General features: G+C 45.1%; 1 protein-coding gene across 9 annotated transcripts in view; it reads right to left on the bottom strand.

The window, feature by feature from the left end:
* The window catches only part of LOC146355345 (zinc-binding protein A33-like), a 51,099-nt gene that overhangs the window by 13,308 nt on the left and 17,794 nt on the right, over positions 1 to 19,997 (bottom strand). For 2 of the 9 annotated variants that reach the window (XM_084830506.1, XM_084830501.1), the window contains exons 3-8: positions 18,400 to 18,559; positions 14,133 to 14,302; positions 9,670 to 9,804; positions 4,852 to 5,026; positions 654 to 4,203; positions 465 to 560 (exon numbers count right to left, since the gene is read on the bottom strand). In XM_084830506.1, coding sequence (XP_084686632.1) covers positions 465 to 560; positions 654 to 1,115 — 558 coding nt within the window. In that variant the 5' untranslated portion in view covers positions 1,116 to 4,203; positions 4,852 to 5,026; positions 9,670 to 9,804; positions 14,133 to 14,302; positions 18,400 to 18,559. Of the gene's footprint in view, positions 1 to 464; positions 561 to 653; positions 4,204 to 4,851; positions 5,027 to 9,669; positions 9,805 to 10,526; positions 10,740 to 14,132; positions 14,303 to 18,399; positions 18,560 to 19,370; positions 19,611 to 19,997 lie in introns of those variants that run through there. The other 7 variants (XM_084830508.1, XM_084830505.1, XM_084830502.1 and 4 more) reach the window with 6 other exon arrangements.

Genomic DNA, 19,997 nt, shown 5'->3' with positions numbered 1-19,997 from the left:
TCGGCGAGTATCCAATGCAGGGTGGGAAGAGAGCGGAGGCTCCATGCTCCAGCCACCCTATCTTGCTGCTAGACAGGTGATTTCGCCCATCTAGCAGCAGCGTCTCCCAGGGGAAGGAGGCTGGAGTGGCCATAGGAAATGGCGTAACACAGCTGCCCCGGTCTCCTCCCCTCCCTTTCCCAGGCACGCTCCATTTTCCAAAGGTGGAGAGGTGGCTGGCGTGGGACTCTCTACATCAGCTACAAGGGGGAGGGGAGCGCGGGTCCCTGGTTGCGAGGTAAGAGCCCTGTCTCTGCGTTTGGAACCAGGAAACCAAGCAATCCCCCCACCCCGAAGCATCTGGTGGGCATAAGACTGCTCTCTAACTGACCTTGGGAGGTTTTTTCTGCAGTGTTTCAGTACATTTTATTGCAGAGTACTCACAACTCTGCTGAAGCACCTGGGAATTACTGCCTCCCTGTTACCTTCAGGGAATGTATCTTTTCTTTCTGGTCTCCTTCCCGCTCTTCTAGTTCCTTAATTCTGGTGCCCAGATGCCCCAGGGCCTTGTCCAGCTTCTCCTAGGGGGGGAGGAAGAAGAAGTTGTGAGATGAGGCCTATCAGACAAGGAGTCTGCCGCGTTCACCCTTCTCCACCTTGTGTTGCCTGCTCACCTTGTAGCTCTGAGCTCCGTCCTTCATGGAGCTGAACCGGTGTCCAGCATGGGCAGATGAGTCGATGCAGCGATAGCAAATCGGGGTCTCATCGGTGATGCAGAAAAGCTCAAAAGGTTCACCATGTGCTACACAGTGCAGCTTGTGGTGCCCATCTTCTCTTTCCCCCTCCACCTGCCTCTTCTCACTGACTTCTGCATCTTTCTGCACAGTGCTGCTGCCTCCTTCCTGGTGCATTTCCCAGGCAATTTTTGCCAAGTTCCCCAGCAAACGGTTTGGTGTGTATTGTCTGTCAGGGCAGGGTTCCCGGCACTCGGGGCAAGTGGAAACCCTCTCTTGGCTGTCCCAGAAGGATGTGATGCATTTTTGGCAGAAGCAGTGTCCGCAGCTGAGCAGCACCGGCTCAGTGAACAAATCCAGGCAGACAGAGCAAGTGAGATCTTGGTGAAAACCCTCCGCCATACCTGCTTCCAGCTACGGAGCTGCTACAGATTAAGGAATCTGGTTTCGCTTTCCTTTCCCTGATTTTCTCTTGCTTTTGCACCACTTCTGGCCACACCTTCAGGGAGGGAGCCATAGTTTGGGGGAGGGATTAAGAGTGGCTGTGGCTTGTGAATTAGCCCGAGGAAGGGAATCCCTCTCAGGAATAAAGTAAAAGCCAGATTCGTGAAAACGAAAACGGATCCTCTTGATTTCAGATGATTTTTACAGGGGATAGCCCCCAAACCACAGTCATATCACAGAGCACATCTACCATGGCACAAAAACATGGAACCAAGGCACAGATCTTAATGGATCCTCATAATTTTTGCAGGAAAAATCCCCCAAACCACAGAGCACATCCATTCACTTGGGTTGCACCAAAATCTACGGATCCAGTTATTCATTGGACCACCATGGAACACACACGCACACACACACACACACACACACATACACAAATGAATAGGAGGCATGAATCTTTGTGAACCCGCATGATTCTTACCTGATTCCTCACCAAAACTACTCTAAAATCAGAGCTCACCATATCCACAGACTGGACAGTAAAAAAAATCACATGTGCAGTACTTCACACCATTGCCGTGGCACAATAACTTAGACCTGAGTTCCAGATCCTCCGGATTTTTACATGGGAGACACACAAACACACACACCCATGCTTAAAACACACATCACATCTGCACCCGTGGAATGAAAATCACAGATCCCTTCCTTCATGGTTTGGGAGCATAGCTCCTCAAGGGTCCTCTAGATTTTTACAGGGGAGATCCCCAAAACTCTAAATGAGTTTGGATAGCTCCTTTAAGTTCTTACTGGTTTTGACTGAAACCCGGAGCGGATTTACAACCCCACTGACATTAGAGCTACCAGTCTCCACTGAGAATACATCTATTCTATGTTTGCACTCTTAGAACATATTCTATGTTCTATTCTAAGAGTGCAAATGAATGTAACATGAGACCTATTTGTGCATTCTCCCTCCTGTGATTACAACCATGAGAGGGGGAAATTGGGGCCATGGTTGCTGTCCTGCCCCTTTTGTTACATAAACCATATTGGACTTGGTGAGACTTACCTCTGGGAAACATCCAGAGAATTAGACTACAGTAAAAGCAGTAAGATGGCAGCCCTTCTTTTCCTGCGGTCTATGGTAATGAGCCTGGCTTTGTAGTTTAACATGTAAATGTTGATTACATAGATTATGGGAACCAACATAATATGAAACAATTTATTTTACGTTGTTATAATAGACACATTTTCAATTATTTCTTTAACATTCATGTGTAACTGCAACCAGTAAACTCATATGGCCAATCAGTGTTTATGATCATGAAATTTGTTCGAATATCCTGAGGTATGAGCAAATTTTAACTTCACAGTCCTATTAATCTTTACTCTGATGAGAATCTCATTGTGTTCAATTAATGGGCTTTTCTCCCAGGAAAGTATGCATAGGATTGTGCTGAAAGTCTCCTTGATTTCAATAGATGTAAGTACATGCTTCATTCTCCTATCAAAACTGAATTCAGAGTTGCCCTTCTTCACCAGAAGAGTTTCAAAGAGACCAGCATGAAACCACTACATTAGAATTTACCAAGAAATTTGATTCTTCCCATGTGGGCATGAATAAGGACAATGGGTTCTTGACCTGCTCAGCCTATTTCAGCATTGTTAAGATGATTCACTATCACTAATATTGATAGTGAATGGTCACTTAATTATCAGTTTATACTTTTTGTTTTTCATCACCTTGTGACCCAAATGTTTACAATTCTTTGTCTTTCCTCTTACTTAGGTGTAAATTATATATCTCCCAACTGAGAAAAGCATTTCATGCATCTGATGAAATGAATTCCAGCCTATGAAAGCTTATGCCATAGTACATTTCTTGGTCTTTAAGGTGTGAGAAGATTGCTGGTTTTACTACAACAGACTAACATAGCTACCCTTCAGGAAATTATCTACAAGTGTGTGTGTGTGTGTATGTGTGTGTGAAGAATCTTTAAGGGCTGACAAACGTATTACGCCCTCACCTAATGTGGATTAGAGTTGTTCATCTTTAAGGCACTTTGCTGCTATGGCTTTAAAACCACGTTAGGAGCCAGCTCTCGTTAAACACAGATTTTTGAGCATAACCACGCTGAAGGCAAAGTATGCAGTGGTTCTTGTAACCATCTTACAACCACCGCTATAATGTTACAAGCACCATGTTCTGTGTTGTGACCTGACTTTCTGTTCTCCCTGGTAAGTTGACACAGATCACAGATAACTACAAAGCTCTTTACTGAGGTGGTTCAGTTTACATAGATCAGCTTGACAGCTGTAGTGGCACAGTGAAGTTGTTGTTGTTGTTCAGTCGTGTCCGACTCTTCGTGACCCCATGGACCATAGCACGCCAGGCCTTCCTGTCCTGCGCTCTCTCCCAGAGCGTGCTCAAGTTCATATTCATTGCATCCGTGATGCTATCTAGCCATCTCATCCTCTGCCGTCCCCTTCTCCTTTTGCCTTCAGTCTTTCCCAGCATCAGGGTCTTTTCCAGGGAGTTTTCTCTTCGCATTAGGTGGCCAAAATATTTCAGCTTCAGTATCTGTCCTTCCAATGAGCACTCGGGGTTGATTTCCTTTAGGATGGACTGATTTGACCTCCTTGCATTCCAGGGGACTCGTAAGAGTCTTCTCCAGCACCACAGTTCGAAAGCACGAACACAGTGAAGTACAGGATCTGTAATTTGGCTCAGTACATGGGCACTCATGTGATCTATGATTTGACCATGGTTTCAGGTGGATCCCCTGTAAAATTAATGAGGATCCATGCCTCGGATCCATATTTTTCCACCATGCTGCATAGTAAAGTATGGGATCCATGATTATTATGGTTCAGTCAGTGGAGGTAGATATGCTCTGTAACTGGATGGTGATTGGGGAGTGTCTCCTTTAAAAATCATATGAAATCATGTGGATACATTTTGGATTTCATGGATCTGACTTTTACCCAGTCCCTGGGAGGTATGCCTTCTACATTTACAGTGTTCCAACTAAGAAACCTCCTCCTGAAAAAAAGAACAAAAAACAGTTCTCCAATTTATATGCATATTTCTTGAACCTGCTCATTACCTGTGGCAAGAAGCACAGCTAGAAACTAGCTACTCTCCCTTTAAGAGTTCCTGGCCTGTGGAACCTGGGCCAAGTACTCCCTTAATACTATCTGTGGGCCTTGCTAATAAGGCACACATGTGGTGTGCAGAATAGTACACTGCCTTTGCCAGCTACCCCTTATAAGGGGGGTTCAAGGCCCATGTTGGGAGACTGGGGAGGGGTGGGTGTTTTGGAGGGTGAAGGCCATGTTGGTCCAGACCAGAAGCCAGCCCCATGAAGGAGTGAAAGGTGTAGGGCAGAGCTTTCCAAACTTTTCATGTTGGTGACACACTTTTTAGACATGCATCATTTCGTGACATGGTAACTCAGTTTTACTAGCAAACCGGAGGTTAAACTAACCCGTTATAAGAGATACAGACACATACATAAATTGTAATAACGGAATGTATGGGGATACAACATATCTCATGAAAACCTTTCATTTATATTTTTAAAAAAATGATTTGTAAGATAATAATATACATTGTTGTCATTTATGAGTAACAGTATGTAAATATGTGCAAGAATTTAAAAAAAGTTGAATAACACCAATAACTACTTACCATTTTAATGGGATGTATGAGGTTGATGGGATGAACACAGCTTTTTAATATTTGGTGGAATATTAGATAAAGACACTTGCATTTCGTCATCAAGCATTTTTAAGCTTCCATGTTTCAGTGTCTTTAAGTTTGCCATCGTCGAAAAGGATACTTCACAAATGTATGTAGTACAAAACTGCAAAAGAATTTTTAACACTTTTTAAGCTATGTTTGGATGCATTTTTGAAATGTGAATCCAAAAGCTGTCTAAGTCACCCTGTTCATGCATCATTAACAGATTTCGATCATTTTTTATGTCAGCTAATTCTTCTTCAATAAGTGAAAAATTCCTCATTGCAGTTGAAAGAAATGGATTTCTGATCCAATCATAGTCTTGGATTTCAACATTTGGGAAGTAATGATGAACTTTCTCTCCAAGCAATGTTAAATGGTCAACAATTAGCGAGCTGATATCACATTTTAGCTGGCACTCAGCAGTTTTGGAAAACATTTCAAAATTTCCTTCTTTCACTTTCCTTTTCCAAATTGCTATTTTGTCTCTCATAGCACAAATTTTATCTACCGCTGTTAAGATATTTTCTCCTTTTCCTTGCATACTGGTGTTTATTTTATTCAAATGTTCAAATATGTCAGCAAGATATGCCAATTTTGTGCACCAAAGTTTGCTTTGAATTAGATCGCAGAATTCATTTTGCTGATTTTCCTCAAAAAGTTTAAGCATCATTTCCCTCAATTCATATACACGACAAAGCACTCGACCTCTTGAGAGCCAACGAACTTCTGTGTGTAGTAGAAGCTTTTTAAACCTTGCCCCCATGTCTTCACAAATATGAGCAAATAATCTTGATTGAAGAGGTCTATTTTATTTATTTATGTATTTATTTATTGCATTTATACCCCACCTTTTTTCCTCTTGCGAGGAACCCAAGGTGGCTTACATTATCCACCTCCTCTCCATTTTATCCTCACAACAACCCTGTGAGGTGGGTTGGGCTGAGAGTCTGTGACTGGCCCAAAGTCACCCAGTGAGCTTCCATGACCAAGTGGGGAATAGAACCCGGATCTCCCAGCTCCTAGTCCTAGTCTACTTTTAATGTAATTGACCATTTGAACCACTTTGTCCAAAACTTTTCTTAATTCATTTCCAATGGTTTGCATGACTAGTGCTTCGCGATGTAAAAAGCAATGAGTAATTATAATATTTTCATTCTCTTTCTTTGCTAAAGCTATAAAACCTTTTGTTGAACCAACCATCGAGGGTTGGAATCTGTGCATATTCCTACACAATTTAACTATTGCAAATTATTTTCCTTCATGAAGCAATCAAAAGTTTTAAATATATCTTCACCTCTAGCTCTCATTGGAAGTTCTAGACAACACAAGAATTGCTCAATAATTCTGTCAGTATGAATGAAGCGTATAAAAACCAATAATTGTGCTAACCCACTGACATCTGTTGCTTCATCTAATTGCAATGTAAAGATCATATTATCATCTTGAAAAATATCCTTCATTTGCTGCTTAATGTCATCAGACATGTCTTGAATATGTCTTCCGATTGTGTTATCTGCCAAAGGGATTTTATTAACTTTTATCTCAAATTCAGGCCCAAACATTGTTCGAACAATAGCACAGCAAGATTCCTTTATGGTGGTTTCGGCAATAGCGTGTGGGTCCTTGTTTTTGGCAATTATTTGAGCAACCAAGTAACTTGCCTTTTGAGCTTTTTCTGATATCTTCATTCTCTCTGTGAATGATGCAGACTGCTTCTTTATAGATTTTGAAAGCTCAATAAAGTATCCTACTGGTTTTTCTGACAAATGACAGTGTTTTGAGGTAAAATGACACTTTAATTTATTTGGTACCATACTTTCATGTTTTTAGTGCTTATCTTTTTCTGTTTTTTCTTATGAAAATAACAGCACCTGCGCTCCACTCCCACAGCAATAAAGTGAGATAAAGACAGAAATCAGGACCAGGAGAAAATGTGAAAAATAAACAAAATTAACTAAAGTATTTACAATACATATTAGGACACATAGGTCCAGGTAGGAGCTCAGCTGCAAAAACACATGAAGTAGAGAAGCAAAAGTCCAACAAAAATGGTGTAAATATATATGTCTCACTACAAGGCTATACTGCTGTAAATATTTGCAATGCCTATGTCCAGAGTCCAGTTCCAGCACTCTCCGGTGGTACACTGCCAGTGGGTGGTTAATCCACAATGACAGCAGAGTAAAAATAAAAATAAATGGCAGAAATCAACTGAGCTCCGTTCCGACTGGCCAAGATGGCGGACAGCCCGCTCAGTGCAGTCCCAGGTGGCGTTTCCACCTGTGTGGTACTTTGGCCTGGCTGCGCGGCAGCGTGGTGCAGAAGTCTGCAAAGGGCACACCCGAAACCACGCAGGGCTGGTGGCCGCTGCCACTTCTCCGCGCCGGTGTCGGCCGAGCTCTACTCCCAAGGCAGTGCCTCCCTTCCCCTCTCTTCGCCCCGTGCCTCTACTTTTCTGGGGAGCGCAGGCTCGAAGCTCCTTGCCTGCCCGGCGCAGCCCTCCCTGCTCTGGGGGTGTGCAGTGGGCCGTTGTTCTCCCCGCCGCCCTGCAGCCACACCGAGGACATGGGGAAGCCTCTCGCCCAAGCTGATTGCAAATTGCTCGACTAATTGCTCTGCTAACTTCTAATTCTCCACACTCCTCGTGCAGCCAGCATTACCACACTCCTCACCGTACTGCTCCAACACCGCCAATCATGTGCGTCCTGCATCAAGATGCCACGTGATCCTAAAGCAGCTAATGTTAAAGCACCTAAGCCTTAGCAGCTAAGCTGCTTTAACATTAGCTGCTTTAGGAAGTTCCGGGGGAGGGACCAAGCGAAGCAAATGTGAGTAAGGGAACTCCGCGGTGCCCTTCCGCACAATTTTCGCGCGACACACAGTTTGGAAAGCTCTGGTGTAGGGAATCCTCCCTGGGAATGTCAGGCTGTACATAAATGACAGAAGACAACCTCTGCTAGTTAAGCGGACAACCTATAGGTTTTGTTTGCCATTTTTAATGTATCCTCTGTTTGCTCCCTTGCCTTATTTGTCTTGTTAATGCATTAATAAATTTTAGTTAATAATTTGGCTTGTGGTGTGTATCCCCACGTGACCTAACCACTTGGGGACACTACCCAGAGTTAAGATCTGAACCTGGAAAGGGGGGGGGGTGAAGGTGAATAAAGTCCCAGTGGGGATGAAGGAGCATTACATCACCAGGGTCTTTTTGCAAGGTGTATGGGTTCCACAAAAGATATTCAGGTGTCCCTCAGTAGAGACATCCACAGAGAGCCAGTGTGGTGTAGTGGATAAAGTGTTGTACTGGGAGTCAGGAGATCCGGGTTCTAGTCCCCACTTGGCCATGGAAGCTCACTGGTGACTTTGGGCCAGTCACAGACTCTCAGCCCAACCCACCTCACAGGGTTGTTGTTGTAAGAATAAAATGGAGGAGGAGGATTATGTACGCTGCCGTGGGTTCCTTAAGGAGGAAAAAAGGCGGAATATAAATGTAATAAATAAATAATAAATAATAGAAAAGGCTCCCCAAAGACAAAAAGTTTGAAAGCCACCATTCTAAAAAATAGGTTGGGGTTTTTATTTGTTTCCAAAAGAGAATTGGGACTACATCATGGTGGTTGTAGTCAAATAGATTTGGGTGCTGCTGAGAAAGTCAAGAGAGAAGCAGATGTAGTTAACTGGCAGGCAGAGGAGGGTCTCTCAGGACACAGCAGAAACTAGCAGATTCAGCAGCCTGGAGAGAGAAGCTGAAGATCAGACTGCAGCAAGTGGGCACACAGCAGCAACAAAGAGGCTTGACTTCACGGCAGGCACAGTGACTTCTCGGGAAGCACTATGGCGGGGGTGGGCAACTTGTGGCCCTCCAGATGTTGCTGGACTGCAACTCCCATCAGCCTTATTCACCATAGCTAATGGTGAGGGATGATGGGAATTGCAGTCCAACATCTGGAGGGCCACAAGTTGCCCACCTCTGCACTAAAGGAATGTGTGTCCTTCCTAGCCAAACTGGCTGGGAAAGGCAATGTGGCTGAAGTTTTAGCCTGGCCAGTTTTGATCTATGGATTGCCTGAAAGTGTTCTTGAGGAATTTGCCCAGCATGCATTCCCATCAATGAGCTACAGCAATGAGGCTGGGGTAAAGGTCCCCTCCAGTGCTAAACTTAAAAGGGCTTATTGGGAAGCTCACAGTGGCTGGGGAAAACCTCCACAGACTAACCCAGCCCTCCAGATGTGTTGGACTACAACTCCCATCATCCCCAGCCAGCATGCCATACCAGCATGAATAAGATCATCGGCCTGCCTAAACAAGTCACTCTCCATTCTGACTGACAGCAGCTGGCCAAGGGCATCCACCCATCTCTGGGGTAAGGGTACAATTTGGGTGCAAAGGAGTGCTGCCCATGTATTAATGGCCCATGAGTTGAGGTCTAGTCCCCAAACCCCTTGCACATCCAGATTCTACTAAAAGCAGCACACCATTCATCTTATTGTAGCGGTTTTATTTTAAATAAGATATTACGTATTTGCCATTTTAGAACTCCACAGTATAACAGGCAACAAGGTGGGTGACGCAACCATAAGTGGGCACGGATGGATCCATATTAGATCGCCAGGAGGAAGAGAACCCCTAAATTGCAGGGAAGGGAAATGGCAGGGCTCAGGTGCAAATGTGCACGTGATCACATGTGCTGAGGGGTGGTGGTTGTCAAGAGTGGACCTTGTAAGGGAAATGGAGGGGGCAGCTCTCGGTGGGAACAGAATGCACCTCATCTCACGGATGGTTGCTTGCTGGACACTTCCAAGGTGATACTTTTCTTGGACTGCCCCCGCCCCCCACTTCGCCATCCTGCATTTCTTGCAACACGTCATGCAGTCTTTGATCTGCTCACAACAGCACCTCCTAAGGACAAAGTAGGGAAAAACCGTCATTCATTTTGTAGAAAATAAAGGTGCTACTTCCTGAACTCTTGCAAATTGTAGAGCTCCCTTACCCTGGTCCTTGCACTTTTGAGCTCATCATCCTGCCTCTAGACCTTCTATCCAGGACTACATCTAAGCAGGTATTTTATTTAAAGCATGTTGCCCTTCAGCCAAACTCCCAGGGCCTGACATCTTACCCTGTGGAAGTGGGAGGCATATTGCTGGCACTGCCAGGCCACGGGCACGAGAAGAATTTCCTTCTGTTACCTTGTACCCACACACAGACAAAGGTAACTTGGTTGTTTCTATGAAAGCTGCTAACCTTGAGAATAACAGTGTGGGAATGAAATTTGTCAAAGCTATACTGGATTAAAAAAAACAGTAGCAACGTAATGTCATTCTGAACAAAGTCAACCAAGCCAAGCAGATAATCAAGACAAAATATACAGGACACTGTCCTCTAATTTACGATTGCTACCTACCTTCCTTATGTTATTTCTCACCTAACCTACAAGACACAGGCTTACTTTCTCTCTCTCTGTAGGTAAGTTAAGGGAATAGTCGTTTCTTCACTTTCCTAGGCTTCTCCCTTTTCTTCCTCTCCCACCTGAAACCTCTAACCTACCCCCACCTGTTCAGCCACTCTCAGAACCCACTGTCCCATTTCAGTAAAGAAATCCAATCATATTGAAGTTCTATCACCTGCACAGTGCCTTGGATCATGAATTTTCCTTCTGTTTGTGGAAGGGGCTCAATCCAACAGAGGCTCCCATTAGCAGAAAGAGGAGAGGTGATTTTCATTGATTCCTCCTTCTCACTGCAGCCACTTCCCATGCTGTTCTAGCGAGTCACACAATCCTCCAGAATAGATTTTTGGACCCGGGGGTGGGGTGGGGTGGGGAATGGTGACAGAGGCTGCAGGAGGAAAGGGGAATCAGGAATCAGTGAAAATCACCTCCCCCCATCAATGAGCAGAGTTCTGCTCACGGGAATTTTAAGTTTGAAGCCTCCCTTCTTCCATAATAATCAACATGTATCTTCTAATAAACTTTATACATCAGCCTTCCCCAACCTGGTGCCCTTCAGATGTTTTGGCCTACAACCCCCAGCATCCCTAGCTATTGACCATGTGGGCTGGTGCTGATGGGAGTTCTAATCCAAAACAGCTGGAGGGCACCAGGCAGTGGAAAGTTGCTATACATCTTCATCTATGTGCTTTACATTTCTCTAAACATATATTTTATTTATTTATTTATTCATTCATTCATTTCATTTCATTTCATTTCTATACCGCCCAATAGCCAAAGCTCTCTGGGCGGTTCACAAAAATTAAAACCAAACAACACACAATAAAACAATTTAAAATATATAGAACATTAAAACCACAATATAACAATACAACCACAATAAAACCTAGCAGCAGTGCAGGAGTTTAAAATACAGATTTTAAACAGCAAAGCTAAAAATTTAGAAAGCTAAAATGCTAAAATGCCTGGGAAAATAAAAAGGTCTTCACCTGGCGCCGAAAGGAATACAATGTAGGTGCCAGGCGAACCTCACTAGGGAGCTCATTCCAGAGCTGGGGTGCCACAGCAGAAAAAGCCCTCCTCCTAGTAGCCACCTGCCTCACTTCCTTTGGCAGGGGCTCACGGAGAAGGACCGCTGACGATGATCTTAAGGTCCGGGCAGGCACATATGGGAGGAGGCGATCCTTCAGCTCACCTGGCCCCAAGCCATTAAGGGCTTTGAATGTTAACACTAGCACTTTGAATCGGGCCCGGAAATGGACTGGCAGCCAGTGCAGCCGGAAAAGTACTGGCGTAATATGAGCTCACAGGCCAGTCCCTGTTAACAATCTTGCTGCCCTATTTTGGACCAGCTGAAGTTTCCGGACCGTTTTCAAAGGCAGCCCCATGTATAACGCATTGCAGTAATCCAGACGAGAAGTTATCAGAGCATGGATAACTGTAGCTAGGCTATCTCTGTCCAGATAAGGGTGTAGTTGGTATACCAGCCTAAGCTGATAAAAAGTGCTCTGTGCCACTGAGTTCACCTGTGCCTCAAGTGACAGTTCTGGATCCAAGAGCACCCCCAAACTATGAACCTGATCCTTTAGGGGGAGTGCAACCCCCTCCAGAACAGGTTGAATATCACCTAGCTATGGTCGATGGTATCAAAAGCCGCTGAGAGGTCCAGGAGAATCAACAGGGTCGCACTCCCCCTGTCCCTCTCCAGGAAGAGGTCATCCCACAGGGCAACCAAGGCAGTTTCCGTTCCAAAACGAGGCCTGAAGCCCGATTGAAATGGATCTAGATAATCCGTTTCATTCAACAGTGCCTGGAGCTAACCTACAATCACCTACTCAAGCACCTTGCCCAGGAAGGGGATGTTGGCCACTGGCCTATAATTGTTAACATCCTCTGGGTCCAGGTTAGGCTTTTTCAGGAGTGGTCTAATTACCACCTCTTTTAAAGCGGCAGGCACCACTCCCTCTCTCAAGGAGGAATATATAGACAAATAGAGAGTGATATATCACACAATTATAAAGATACACACACTCATTCCTTCATCTTGATCTTTACCATGACTCAACCATTCCCCATTTTGCCACAGCTTAGAAGGTAACAAAAACAAGAACAATTAGTATAAAATAAAGAATAATCAAGTAGAGAAAAGACTAGAAAGCAAGTGCCGAAGAACAAAAACATGCAATTCGGTGAAATAGATAAAAAAAACTGACTAGATGATGAAAACCCCAAGCAAATAAAATTCCAAAGATGGGGAAAGATACCTGCATCTGAACACTCACAAGCATCTCAAGGCATCTGGACACCCACAAGCAAGCCAGTCCCAACAAAAAGGGTTTTTAAAGTTAAAGCAGGACAGGAGCACCTTAATAAATAGAACAGTCTAAACTAGGGTGGGCAACTTGGGATTGGGGGAGGGGAGCTGCAATGCCCTTCCTGGAACCCAGCGGAGACCACACTCCACGCTCGCTGCTGGGTTGCTGCCACCACCACTGGAATTGCTGCCACCACTACATGGTGGTGGCGGCAGCAAAAAAGTTGCAATTTCACAAGAAAACAAGCAGAATCACACTCCTGGGAGGCTCCCGGGAGCATGCTTCTGCTTCCAAATTTGGCAGGGGCAGGGCGATGCACAAAAATAGCCATGGGGGATGGAAACAGACCGCCCACTCCACCCCTGGGTCTAAACAGAACAAACCTAATTGCTTGACATCCTGTATTGAAAATGTAGGGCTGGAGATCCTGGAACGGCATACAGTGGTGGCCAGCCCTGCACACAGAAGAGCCTCCATCCCGATTCATCTGCCTCCGGCTCTTACGTACCAATACACAGAACAGCACAGGCACGCCTTTGTGGGAGGCTTGACTTGCAACGTTTCTCGGTCATCCAAAGGCTAAAAACCTGGCCACCGCCTGTCTGAGGGTACCCCTCCCCCTCCCGCCATCGCTGGCTGAACCGCTGTGATGTCACATAATATTCTTGAACATTCTAACTGCTATGGGTCAGAGGAAGATCGGAGTGCTAGAACTGTATTTTACTGAAACAGGTTGTTTGAAACTGTTTATATTGAACAGGATTTTATTAATACACTGCTTGTATTGTTTTTATTCTGCAAGCCAACCTAGGAAGACTAGGGTCTTGAACGGCAGCTAAAAATGGAATAAAATAAATTAAAATTAGAACATCTGCTGTGATAGTTGATGTGTGTGTGTTCTTCCTTCAGCCACATGGTCTAGAGCAGCCTTCCCCAACCTGATGCCCTCCCGATGTCTTGGACTACATCTCACATCATCCGTGACCACTGGCCATGCTGGCTGGAGCAGATGGGATTTGTAGTCCAACATACCTGCAAGATAACCAGGCTGGAGAAAGCTGTTCTAGAGACACATAGTCTAGAGTCTAGTGTGTTGTTTGGCAAAAAGTGATTTCTGAGGGCTGCAGGTTCAAATTGGCAGGGAGTGATTAAAGGCAAAAAATAAGACACTAGCGAGGAACAGAAAAGCTATATGCTTTGCATGGGAAGCGTGGAGGATAACGTTCCATGCATAGATTCAAAATAACCAGTCAAAACGACTGCCTGTAGATTTCTTACATGTATTGTTGTTAACATATGGAGAACCTTTCAGCTTGCCAAGTGCATTTACAATCCTTAGTTCAATGGGCTGGGATGCTCAAAGCCATTCCACAAATGCCCCGAGGTTGTATGCAGTGCCTCCACATACCCTTCCAACCACAATTTAATGGTATGGTTTTATTCAGTGAAGCTCTAAACTTACATACCTGCAGTGCCCCTTTAGACTTTCATCCTGCTTCATTCTCTGAGAACAAGTAAGCCATTATTTGTGCATAAAGTTCAAGTGCCAGGCTGGATGAACAGACATCTGTGGTGGCTGTTCCTAGATCTGGAATTCTCCTCCTCTTGAGATTCAAAGTGTGAGAATCTTCTAAAACTGATGTAATTTAAGAAAAGAAAAGCAGAAAACACATTTTCTGGCTGGGATTTGATTTTTTTTTGCATATTAAAAGCCCTGCATAATGTTATGTAAGGTCTTTGCATATGAAAAAGACCTACGCAAGTCTTATGAATACACCAATAGTGTTCTCCATGCCTGCTCATACTAGGAAAACATGAGGTTATGGAGCCATCTGGAGGCAGAGGAGAGATCCCACACAAGAAGAGAAATAAAATAGATTCAGAATCAAGCCGCAATGGACAAATGGTTCAGAACACATTGCAAATATATGGTTCTATATGCATTACAAGCCATTTGTCCTTAGAAACCTTACAAAACGTTTGTAAGGTGCTATATGCATTTACAAATCTACACTCATTTTATACCATGCCTTCATGGGTCACTGCCTTGTTGTGGCGAAGGGGCTTGCGTAACTCAGTGAAGCCATAAGCTATGCCGTGCAGGGCCACCCAAGACGGACAGGTCATGGCAGAGAGTTCTGACAAAATGTGGTCCACTGGAGAAGGAAATGGCAACCCACTCCAGTATTCCTGCCAAGAATACCCCATGGAACGTATCACAAGGCTAAAAGAGATGACGCCGGAAGATGAGCACCTCAGGTCGGATGGTGTCCAATATAGTACCAGGGAAGAGCAGAGGGAATTTCCAAGTAGTGCCAGAAAGAGTGAAGCGGCTGGGCCAAAGCCGAAAGGACACTCAGCTGTGGATGTGTCTGGTGGTGAAAAGAAAGTCCGATGCGGTAAAGAACAGTATTGCTTAGGAACCTGGAATGTAAGATCAATGAATCAAGGTAAGCTGGAGGTGGTCGAACATGAGATGGCAAGATTGAACATCGACATCTTGGGAATCAGCGAACTAAAATGGACAGGCATGGGCAAATTTAATTCGTGTGACCATCATATCTACTATTGTGGGCAAGAATCCCGTAGAAGAAATGGAGTAGCACTCATAGTCAACAAAAGGGTGGGAAAAGCAGTACTGGGGTACAATCTCAAAAACAATAGAATGATCTCAGTACGAATCCAAGGCAAACCATTCAACATCACAGTAATTCAAGTCTATGCCCCAACCACTGAGGCCGAAGAAGCTGAGGTTGATCGGTTCTATGAAGACCTACAACACCTTCTAGAACTAACACCAAAAAAAGATGTCCTCTTCATCATAGGGGATTGGAATGCTAAAGTAGGAAGTCAAGAAATCACCGGGATAACAGGCAGGCATGGCCTTGGTGTACAAAATGAAGCAGGACAAAAGCTAATAGAGTTTTGCCAAGAGAACATGCTGATCATAGCAAACACTCTTTTCCAACAGCACAAGAGGCGACTCTACACATGGACGTCACCAGATGGTCAATATTGAAATCAGATTGATTATGTCCTTTGCAGCCAAAGATGGAGAAGCTCCATACAGTCAGTAAAAACAAGACCTGGAGCTGACTGTGGCTCAGATCATGAGCTGCTTCTTGCAAAATTTCGGCTTAAATTGAAGAACGTCGGGAAAACCACTAAACCGTTCAGGTATGACCTAAATCATATCCCTGATGAATATACAGTGGAGGTGAGGAATAGATTTCAGGGATTAGACCTGATAGACAGAGTGCCTGAGGAACTATGGATGGAGGTCCGTAACACTGTTCAAGAGGCAGCAACGAAATCCGTCCCAAAGAAAAAGAAATGCAAGAAAGCCAAATAGCTGTCAGATGAGGCTTTACAAGTAGCTCACGAAAGAAGGGAAGCGAAAAGCAAGGGAGAAAGGGGAAGATATACCCAACTGAATGCAGAGTTCCAGAGAACAGCAAGGAGAGACAAGAAGGCCTTCTTAAATGAACAATGCAAAGCAATCGAGGAAAACAATAGAATGGGAAAGACTAGAGACCTCTTCAAGAAAATTGGAGATATCAAGGGAATGTTTTGTGCAAAGACGGGCATGATAAAGGACAAAGAAGGCAGGGACCTAACAGAAGCAGATGAGATTAAGAAGAGGTGGAAAGAATACACAGAAGAACTATACAGAAAAGATCTGAATGTCCCTGATAGCCATGATAGTGCGGTCACTGAACTTGAGCCAGACATCCTAGAGAGTGAAGTCAAGTGGGCCTTAGGAAGCATTACTAACAACAAAGCTAGCGGAGATGACAGTATTCCAGCTGAGCTATTTAAAATCCTAAAAGATGATGCTGTTAAAGTGCTGCACTCAATATGCCAACAAATCTGGAACACTCAACAGCGGCCACAAGACTGGAAAAGGTCAGTTTACATTCCAATTCCAAATAAGGGCAATGCCAAAGAGTGTTCAAACTACCGCACAATTGCGCTCATTTCACATGCCTGCAAGATGATGCTCAAAATCCTACAAGCTAGGCTTCAGCAGTATGTGAACCAAGAACTACCGGAAGTACAAGCGAGGTTTCGAAGAGGCAGAGGAACTAGAGATCAAATCGCCAACATTCGCTGGATCATGGAGAAAGCAAGAGAATTCCAGAAAAACGTCTATTTCTGCTTCATTGACTATGCTAAAGCCTTTGATTGTGTGGATCACAACAAACTCTGGCAAATTCTTAAAGAGATGGGAGTACCAGACCACCATACCTGTCTCCTGAGAAACCTGTATGAGGGTCAAGAAGCAACAGTAAGAAGCAGACATGGAACAACCGACTGGTTCAAAATTGGGAAAGGAGTACGACAAGGCTGCATATTGTCACCCTGCTTATTTAACTTATATGCAGAGTACATCATGAGAAACACCGGGTTGGATGAATCACAAGTCGGAATTAAGATTGCCGGGAGAATTATCAACAACCTCAGATACGCAGACGATACCACCCTAATGGCAGAAAGCGAAGAGGATCTAAAGAGCCTCTTGTTGAGGGTGAAAGTGGAGAGTGCAAAAGCTGGTTTGAAACTCCACATTAAAAAAACGAAGATCATGGCATCTGGCCCCATCACTTCCTGGCATATAGAAGGGGAAGAAATGGAAGCAGTGACAGTTTTTACTTTCTTGGGCTCCAAGATCACCGCAGACGGTGACTGTAGCCATGAAATTAAAAGACGCTTGCTCCTTGGGAGGAAAGCTATGGCCAACCTAGACAGCATAGTAAGAAGCAGAGACATCACCTTGCCGACAAAGGTCCGTCTAATCAAAGCTATGGTTTTCCCAGTAGTAACATATGGCTGTGAGAGCTGGACTATAAGGAAGGCTGAGTGCCGAAGAATTGATGCCTTCGAACTGTGGTGCTGGAGAAGATTCTTATGATTCCCCTGGACTGCAAGGAGGTCAAATCAGTCCATCCTAAAGGAAATCAACCCTGAGTGCTTATTGGAAGGACAGATACTGAAGCTGAAGCTCAAATACTTTGGCCACCTAATGCGAAGAGAAAACTCCCTGGAAAAGACCCTGATGCTGGGAAAGATTGAAGGCAAAAGGAGAAGCGGACGGCGGAGGATGAGATGGCTAGATAGCATCACCGATGCAATGAATATGAACTTGAGCACACTCTGGGAGAGAGCGGGGGACAGGAAGGCCTGGCGTGCTATGGTTCATGGGGTCACGAAGAGTCGGACACAACTTAACGACAGAACAATAACAACAACAATGTTCATGGCTTCTCCCAAGGAATTCTGGGAAAACTGAATGTGTCAGTTGCAAGTGTGGCTTTCTGGTTATCAAGAGAAACCAAAATTTGTGAATCCCTACTAGGCAAATACTCAGTGGAGGTTGGTGGCTCTTCTGTCAGTGGGGCAGTGAATCAGCTCCAGGTTTCAGTCAGAACGCTAAAAGCGCTATCCAAGGTGCAAATAGATAGCTCCTTTCTTCTGACAGGTTATGACTGAAACCCAGAGCAGATTCACCACCCCACTGACATTGGAGCCACCAGCCTCCACTACACATACTTATACTCTAGGATGGGCTACAGCTCGTGAAACCCATGAGGATTATCTACTCTCAAGCTATTTCATGTGGATGAAGGTTCAGTTATAACCCCTCATCAAGGCCATTACTGATTCCAGACAGATGGTAAAAAACCTCACTGGGGCCAGAGGAAAAGGAAAGAGATACAGTCAAGCGTTACTCACAGATTGGTGACACCAAACTCCAAATCCGGTCACCATCTCTCCCAACAGTTTATTGTAGAGATATCAAACATCATAGGAAACAAGACGGAACTTCCCTGCCAATCACAAGGCAAATCCCATGGAGTGGAGAAGTCTCCCAGCAGCATCTTCTGGAACCTTCCTGACAGGGAGGAACAAAGCCACCTTAGCACAGGGTCTCCAATTTCCAATCCTAACCGATCTAGAAGGAGACCATGGGGACAGTGGTACTGAACAATGTGGAGAGGTCTAGGAGAAAATACTGCAGCAGGGGTGCAGCCCAGAAGAGGTTTGTACACCCCTTTGTGTAGACCGGGGTGGCAACTTGTGGTCCTCCAGAAGTTTTGGCCCACACCCCAGCCAGCACTCAATGGTGAGGGATTATGGGAGTTGTAGACCAAAACATCTGTACGGCCAAAAACTGCCCACTCCTAATGTAGACCCAGACCAGGCTTTAGACCAGGGATGGGGAACCTCTGGCCCTAAGACCTAATATGGTCTGTGGAACTCCAGCTGGTGTTTCAGGCAGAGACTGGCTTGGCTTGCACCACATCCTCCCCACATTGGGTGGGGGAACAGGGGGTGGGCAAAGCATCCCCAGCACTCTAGCCGCTGCCTGGGTTGGGGTGGCTTCTCCCACGCTACGCCTTCCTGCATTGGGGTGGACATGGCATAGGAGAAGGCAGCCCCGAGCAGAAACGCCAGCAGGCGCTCCAGGCGGTGCTTTGATCGGGGACTGGGTGACATCAGGGGTGTGGCCATGTACCTGACAGTGGGAGGGCCCATGGCCACACCCCTTGACGTCCTCCGGCCCGTGCAGGGCCAGGCAGGGGTCGATGGGTCATTTGGCCACCCCTCCCCAAGTGTCTCCCGCCCTGCTTTGGACTGATATGGCTCCATAGCATATTCCTTCCCACCCCACTCCACCCACACACCATTAAGTCGGCTAGTACCTGCAATAAAGTGTAGGACTAAAGACCATCGTACAGTCTCCACACAGCAGCTGTGCTCTCATAGTAAGGTCTTACTCCTTGTGCTCTGCCTCCGGTTCTTACGTGTCTATACACGGAAAGTAAAGACACGCCTTTGTGGGAGGTACTCTGGGCCTAACTCTGCTCCCCCCCAACACACAACTACTCCTATCTGCTCAAAGATCGTTCACTGAAGCCGCTCCTGTATTGTGACCAATGTCAGAAAGACCTGTCTGGAATAAAACAATCCCTGTTTGCCATTGGAGGAGGTAAAACAGATGTTATCACATCATCTGGGCTGTGCCTGAAGAACTACGCCTTCTAGCATGCAGTGGGCTCTGCCCCAAACTAACCATTTACTTTCATACATTTGAGACAGAGGGCTCCCTCTTTCCTTGCCACGGAATGCAAGAGACATCCTGCCCCACATAAGCTCCTGCATTGGGGCTTGGGAAGAAGGAAATGCCTTAAGAATACAGAGCAAGTCCTGACTTTCGAAGGAGAGCTGGCTCCTTCCAATTCTGCCATTTATTCATTAGCAATATTTATATTCCGCTTCTCATTTGAATAAATCCCAAACCAGTCTACAAAAAGAATACAAAAAAATAC

The sequence above is a fragment of the Heloderma suspectum genome, chromosome 2, assembly GCF_057233095.1.
Source record: "Heloderma suspectum isolate Gila_16-S chromosome 2, 16-S_ref, whole genome shotgun sequence".
Taxonomy (NCBI): Eukaryota; Metazoa; Chordata; class Lepidosauria; order Squamata; family Helodermatidae; genus Heloderma; species Heloderma suspectum.
This window is presented reverse-complemented; position numbering and strand designations above follow the sequence as displayed.